Here is a 7,540-nt window from a genome sequence, read left to right on the forward strand (position 1 = left end):
CCCGGCCCGGACCCTGCATGCCTCTGAAAATCCTGGTCCCCCACCCAGCCACAGCCCTGCCTGCGCAAGGTCCATGGGCCCATCCCGACAGCCCCAGTGCCCTGGTGCTCCTGGAGCCCCACGCGCCTGCTCATCCCTCCTCCCGGCTACCCGTGGTCCCCCCTGGCCGGGAGTGAAGGACCCCAGCACTGAGTCTTGAAACCCCACGTTTTGGGGGGTGCTGCATCTTCTGGTGCCCCTCACCCCGCTTGGGGAATCTCTGTCTTCAGGTGACCCCTTCTTCAGGGGCCTGGATTGCTAACGTCACAAATCACTCGAGGCCTGTGTTACCTTGTCCCTCTCTGCCCTCAGGGTCAGTGTCATCTCTTGCCCCCACTTTTACTGCCGCGGAACACTGACCTGCTAGCTGGGTCCTTCTTACTCACCCCCCAGAGCCCCTCCTCTAGCCTGGGGCTGGTGGCTGGCCACCAGCACCTTCCCAGAGCAGGAGTGGCAGCCCATCCAGGGAACCAACCCAAGTACCTCACTTAGTGACCCCAGTATCAAGGCTGGGCTTTTGCAGGTGCTGGGTGGGTGGGCTCTGGCCTGGGCTCTCTGCCTGGGACGGACGCAGGCGTCCCAAGGCCATGTGGCTGGCCACTACGGCCCCTGGTGCTGGTTGGCCCCAGACCCTCCCTGCCTCCTCCAGGGAGGAACTTGCCCAGAGCCAGGCGTACACTAAACCCACTGGCACTTCCCACCACACCCACTGTTCTTTGTTACCCACTGAGTGGATTTTCTACAACGGCCTTGTTCTGACTTTGTCTGCGTTTTTTTTCTCTGGACTCTCAAGGACCACCCTGATCCCAGCTCTGCCTGCTGCTGGGGGGATGCCCCCATAGCTCTGCCCTGCCCCTTCACTGGCCTCGCCCCTTGGACTGAGCCCTCTGATGGGCCCAGGGGTCTTTTGCTAATTTGGGGACCCACCAATGCCTTCAAATTCTCCTTTTGTAAAAGAGCCTCAGGACAGGCTGAGCCCCTCCACAACTGTGGGTTCTTGCTGGTCACTATGCAAATGCTGCCCAGGGAGGCTCCACCGGCAGTAAGGTGGGCACTGGACTGGGGCCCCGATTCCCCTGCCTGCTGGCTGTGACCCTAAAGAGCAGAATTAGCTCTTTCTTCCCTGCTTGAGCTTGCCCACCGCCCACCCTGCCACCTGCCATCCTTAGGCTGGCAGGATCCCACCCCTCCTGTTCCAATCAGTCACGGTTAATAAACCTCTGCCGCTTGCGCCCACTGCCTGCTCATTGGCTCACTGCCTTGCACTGCTCTGTCTCATCTGGGGATGTGAATGGGTCCTCTGCCCTCCTTGAGCAGCAGCTTTGAGCAGGGTCCCTCCAGTGTCCCTTTTCCAAAGGCCAGGGGCCTGATGGGGGACCAAGGACTTCTGGCATCCCCAGCCCCCATTCCCTGGCCTCTCTAACTTCCTCTAGCTTAGCTGGTGACCCCTGGTGGTAGCAGGGGTGGGTGTACTCAGCCAGGAAGGATGGCTTGGGCCTGGTCCTATATAGTGTCTCTCCGGCCCCCATAGTGTGACTGCTGTGGTCTGTTCCAAGGAAGTGTTGGGGTGTGATCTGAGGTCTGCAGCTCACCCCAGCATGGGTAAGAGGAGAGCCACACACACACACTCTGGCCACTGTGAATCACTGATTTTATTACAAACCTTGCCTTGGTCCTGCCCTGCTTCCTGCCTGGCCCGAGGCTGCCCTGAAGCCGAGGCAGGCTCTGCCTGACATGCACACACACCAACACACAGATGTAGACAGAAGTGCAGACACCCAGAAGTGCACAGACAGGACACCAGATGCACCACTATGGAAAGGCACTTCTGCCCACACACAAGCATGCACACAATCATACCCGGAACTCGGGAATCTAGATAGGAGGGGACCTCCCCTCCTCTCTGCCCTCGACCTGCTCCAGACCCAAGAAATCACTGGTGGGTGGGCAAAGGGAAGCCCTGATGTATCTGCATGCCCACAGACTCAAGTCTTTGTGAACTGTTGGGTAGACCCAACCAGGTGGGCCAGTCTAGCCCATCTTGGACATCCAGGGGAGCCCACTCTCCCATAGGGTCAGGCCTAGGGGTCAGATGCCCCAGGGCTGGTTCAGGTGTCAGGAGGGTCAAGGGACAAGAGCTCAGCCTATCTCTTCTGCCAAAACTCCTTCCAGTGCTCCTGGGACACTGTAAAAGTGAAACACAGCTGTTCCCTCTGGAACTCTGCAGGTATGCCTGCAGTCCCCGGGCTTCAGTACTGGTATGGGCTGGCCCCGAGGCAGTGCTGGCGCCAGGCTGGGACACCCATGCTCTGCAGAGCCGATAGAGGCCCAGCAGGAAGGCTAGGGCCATGGTGTCCAGCAGCAACTCCAGCAGTTCAAGCCTGGTGTAGGAGGTGTTCTACAGTAGCGGCATGGCCACGCCCTCTGAGCAGCACGTCCAGCGGGGAGGGGTTTCAGTTCTGCCGACCCTGCCCCCCAGGCCCCCAGGGTGGTGGGCCCAGAGGGTCCCCAAGCACGCCCGCCTCTTGGATGTCAACTGTGCTCTCCATCCCTGGCCAGATACTGAAATCCTGGTGCTCTAATAAGAGCGTGTGGTTGTGCCCATGAACCATGACCTTGATACCAGCCTGGGTGGACAGCAGCGTGAGACACTGCTGCAGCTCAGTCCTGAGGACCAGACTGATACCTGCTGAAGCTGAGAGGGAGGTGTGAGCCCCCGTCCCTCCTGCACCATCACTGCCACATGCCCACCAGGGACTGGCACTCATTGTGGGTGATACCTGGGTGCTGTGCGGCCCACACACCCTTCAAGGTGTGGCAGCGGCCGTTGGTGGGGTGGTGGGACATCTGGAAGTGCCTGGAACCTGGGGCCGGCTCAGGTCATGCCTGCCTGTGGCCTGCCTCCCCACCCAGGGTGCTGAGGAGCCAGGCCTGCCTTGTTTGCAGCTAGCCCTGGGCAGCCTAGGTGTCTAGCCAGCCAGACCCCAGGATAGAACTGCACTCCACTGGGTGGGACAAAGGACAGCACTAGCCCTGCCCTGCTGACCAGACCTGGCAGTCCTTGCTGTCATAGTGGCAAGACAAGATGATGTGGCCACGATTGCTGTGCTGGCCATCCTCCCAGGCAGTGGGCAGTAGGGCCAGGACGTCCATGCAGTGGAAGCGGTACCACTCCTGACAAGTGAGTGCGGTAGAAGCAGTCACCACCGCTGCTGTTGCACTGGAAGGTGGGGAGTCAGTTCAGACACAACTCCTCACCTACCCATGACCAGGCGCACTCTCCTTGGGCAGCATGCCAGCACCCCCACACCAGTCTGAAGCCCGCCTGGTGCTAGCTGTACAGGTGCCTCATCCACTGGCAGATGGATCCCATGGAGCTGGATGGGGGGCTTGGGGCCAGAAACACTGGCAGGGGGGACATTGCTGCCCTGGGTGAAGTTGTGCTTGCATAGGCAGTAGATGTTCTCCTGGGCAAAAGTGTCCAGCACCTCCAGATGGCACGCAGTAGGGCTCGGCTTGGGGGCACATCATATCAGAGCCACTGTCCCAGGGCCCCCCATGTTATCCCCTAGGGCATTCCTGGAGAGACCTTGTGAGGGCCCCTCACTGGTCCCCAACAGGCAGCACCTTGCAGCCTCAGCATCTCTATACCTCATGAGGACTCAGCCCCTCCCCCACTTGAGGAGGCAGGAGAGGGACTTTGAGTTGGGAGCTGGACCTGGGCTCTCCCCAGGGCTGCAGAGCTGAGATCAGACCCCTAGCCTGGCCCTCCCCCAGTGCTCCACGTCCTCCTGCATGCCCCCACCTGCCTTCGTTCCTGCCCCCTCCTGGGGGAACCCCAGCTTGCAGGCCAGCTCAGATTGCCCTGTGGAAGAGCCCCTCCTCTCCTCATCCCTGGGCTCCCAGTGACTGGGTGTCGCTTCACAAGTCCTGGCTGGGCACAGCATAGGTCATCACCCATGGCCAGGCTTCAGGAGACTGTGCTCAGGGAGAAGGTGTCACAGGGTGACTGAGGGAAGAAGAGCTTGCGTTCTGAGTGCATGGACACTGTCATGATGACTGGGTAGTGCCAGTACTGCTCCAGCAGGAGCCCAAGCTGCCAGCAGAGCACCCCCAGGGTGCCCAGAAGCAGCAGCCCCCAGGAGGTAGTCTTGAGATGGCTCCAGCAGGAGCAGACCAGGCAGACCATGCCATGGTTGGCGGCATTGGAGCAGAAGAAGGCCAGCAGGTCTCTGAAGGAGGCACACAGCTCCACCAGCCACCACCCCCCCCCCTCCTCATACGATGGCAGGGCCAGCTAGCTCTGGTGGTGCTTCCAGGGCCCAGGCCCTGCGTCAGACACTTGGGCCATGGTTCCACCCTGTGTCCAAGAAGGGAACCTCAGTAGGCCCCTGCCTGCCACCCAGGTGGCTCCCTGCGTGACCCAGCCAGCAGCCACCACCCACTCCCAGCCCAGCCAGGTCTCCCCATCCAGGATCTGGCAGTTCTCTGTTCTCTGTCTCTGGAATATCTGGACATTCATGTCCCTTGGCCACAGAGGCACAGCCCAGCCTGACAGACTTTGAGGACTGTCCACATCTTGGCCTGAATTACTTCTTGTGCCTTGGGTGTGGCCTGCTGGGGCCCAGCACCCTCCCTCTGCCGAGGCCTGGGCTGGTATCTGCTGCAACCCGGCCTGCCTGTGCCCTGTTGGGTGTGCCCAAGCAGGCTGCTCCAGTGTGCTCTGGGAACAGGCGTGTCAGGGCAAGCCAACTAGCTTTTGGGGTCCCTGGAAGCAGGGGTGGAGGCCCCCAAGTGCCTTGCAGTACTGAGTGCCTACAGTGGCCACACAGGTATCCTGCGGTCATGCCAAGCCCTCACAGGTAAGCCAGGAGGGGGACTGCATGTTATGGGAGGCAAGGAAGGTCCGATTTTCTTAGGAACAGAAACCCCTGTTCTGAAGGGTGGGGGAACTCCAGAGAGGGGACTGGAGGACCAGCTGCAATCTCTCGAGGCACAAGAAGTGGGCACAAGAAGTGCCCTTGCAGATGCCAGAGGCCTCTGGCACCGCAGGAGATGAGGTGCAGCCCTGAGGCCCACACAGGTGCTTACGCTCACACTTGTCTGCTCACACTCACCAAGAGTGCTGCCCAGCATGGGAGCCCTCAGTCAGCAGGCCACACAACAGAGGATGAACTGGAACCCTGCTTCATATGGCTGCACACCCTTCCTGCCCTGGTCCTTCATGTCTGAGTGTGTGAGAGACAGGACCAGGCCAACCCCTCTGCCCTGCCTGGCTCCATGCTTACAGTGTGGCCAACACATGGCTCGCATCGTGTGTCTTCTGTATGGTTATTGGCGCCGGGACACACGCTATTGGGGGCGTTCCCCCAGGTGCTGTGCCCACAGTGTCTGCAGTGTTCCTTCGGCTTCTATTTAGCAAACACTGTACACCACAGTGTGTGCAGTGTCCTTTGCTCCAGGCCAAGTCCACCCAAAAGATGACCTACCCTGATTGCCACGAAGGGCCTTCCCTGACCCCCAGGAGCCAAGTGCAGGGAGTGGAGCCCGTGCCAAGCATCTTCAGTACCTTGAGTCTGGGGGCTTCCTGTGCAGGAGCCTCCATTCCTCATCAGTGGTGTGGTATGTGACCAAGATGGTGAGAGCTTCGGAGCTTCAGTAGGTCACTGAGCAGGATGTGGCTCTAGAACGGCTGGGCAGCTGCCTCTTTAACAAGCTGCTGGGTGTAGGGTGGGGCTTCATGGGAGGGGCCCAGCCAGCAGGGGCAGCCATACCTGCTCTGGACTGGGAGCTGAATTCTCCGGGAGGTAGAGATGTGGGGTCCCTCTGCCAGGTAAATCTTTCTCAGCCTGAGCTATGCAGAGCAGGCCTGGGCCCCTGACCCTGGCTGGGGTGAGGGGTAGCCATTTTTGGAGGGAGAGGAGAGGCCCTTGTTGGGCTGGTACCCCCTATCACACTGGCCCCTCAGACTCTGTCTGGCTCTCAGAGATTTGGGCCCCTCACCTCCCTGCCCACTCTCCTGCCAGCCCTGGAGGAAGGCCTGCTCATCCCCGCTTGCCTGGCTCAGGCCTCCAGCCCTGACTATAGGTGTCTGTGGCTGAGGGACCCTGGGTGGGGCCTCACTCTCAGAACACAGATGTTCCTTGAAACAAGGGCTCGACGTTGGTAGGGGTACTAATTGTGAGAACAACCTCAGTCCTGGGTTTGCAGAAGGCACCTGGTGGCCTCACCCTCTCCCAAGCTGAGGTCACCACCAACCACACTGAGATGACAGGTCACATGCTAAAACCATATACCACGTACTAAAAGCACAGCACAGGATAGGGCACCCACAGTGTGGTTGTATAAGGCTGAAGGCAAGATGACAGGAGCCCCTGTCCTGTCTCTACAAGGGGAGCCTGCATTTCCCCAGGTCGACCAGTGGTCTCTGCATTCCAAATGGCCAGCGCTTCATCGTGGTCCCAGTTGGAGGGGTAGGTTCCAGCCCTGCTGCCACCTCATCAGGGCAAGCTCTGGGTTTCTGACATTTCACCCCAAAGGACTTGGGTTGGGATGAGGAAGGGAGCCCTGCTCCCATTGGGTCCAGATTGCATAGCCTGGACTCTAAGGAACATTGAGGCCCTTGGCCCCCTGGCTCTGGAAGCAGGCAGAGGCTGGGGGTGACAACTTGGGAGAAGGAAGTCAAGCTGGGGAAGAGCCGGCCCTGGACTGGCCTGGGTTGGTGCTGGTCACAGCTCTGTCATTCACCAAGGTTCGTGGCATTACCCAAATTACTCAACCTCTGAGCCTATTTCCTCAATGTAACCTGGGGCTGAAGTTTCTCTTCCAGCCCCAGGATGGACCAACTAATGCAGCTGGTGCGGCCCCCAGACTCAGCACAGGCCTGGGGTTTCTCAGGCCCCAGTCCTGATCCTTCGGAGGGTCGGGCCTGTGTGAGGGTGCCATTTCCATATTCCTTCCCAGCAGCAGGGGAGGAAATGAGAAGGGCCCCAGGCTCTCTCGGGGTAGCTGACATTGAATCAACTTGTGCCTTCCAGCGTTGCAGGGGCTGCAGAAGGGAACACGGAAGAGGAGCTGGGCTGGGAGCAGGAGCATGCCTTCAATGACTCAAATTGGGCTGTGAGGGTCCTTGACATCACAGGAAGGGGCTTCAGGACCGGTCAAAGTGAGGCACAGAAGGATTTTATTGACAGAAAGCAAGAAGTACACACTTTGAGATAGGGCAGTGTGGGCCGTTGGAGAGGAACCATGTCGTGTAAACACTCTGCTGTGTGAATTTAAACAGTCCTTCATCGAGTCATATTGAGGGTCTGACTGAGAGCGTGACAGTGACATACAGAGCATAACAATCCTAAAATAGGAGTCACAGGAGTTATCTTTTGGACCCGCTTTTCCTCATGCAGGGGAGGTCACCAGGACTGTGCGTGGGCGTGGGTTTTTAAACCTCGCCCCCTTCCCACCTGCTCCTTCTTCCACCCCAACCCACCACCTGCCGCCCCTG

General features: G+C 59.5%; 2 protein-coding genes across 5 annotated transcripts in view; one reads left to right on the plus strand and one right to left on the minus strand.

Moving 5' to 3' along the window:
- Positions 1–2,989, plus strand: part of Acap3 (ArfGAP with coiled-coil, ankyrin repeat and PH domains 3) — a 16,762-nt gene extending 13,773 nt beyond the window's left edge. Inside the window, exon 23 of the mRNA XM_015501343.2 lies at positions 2,965–2,989. Coding sequence (XP_015356829.1) covers positions 2,965–2,989 — 25 coding nt within the window. The remainder of the gene's footprint in view (positions 1–2,964) is intronic.
- The window catches only part of Pusl1 (pseudouridine synthase like 1), a 29,962-nt gene that overhangs the window by 16,815 nt on the left and 5,607 nt on the right, over positions 1–7,540 (minus strand). The window lies entirely within an intron of this gene.

The sequence above is a fragment of the Marmota marmota genome, unplaced genomic scaffold (genome assembly GCF_001458135.2).
Source record: "Marmota marmota marmota unplaced genomic scaffold, marMar, whole genome shotgun sequence".
NCBI lineage: Eukaryota > Metazoa > Chordata > Mammalia > Rodentia > Sciuridae > Marmota > Marmota marmota.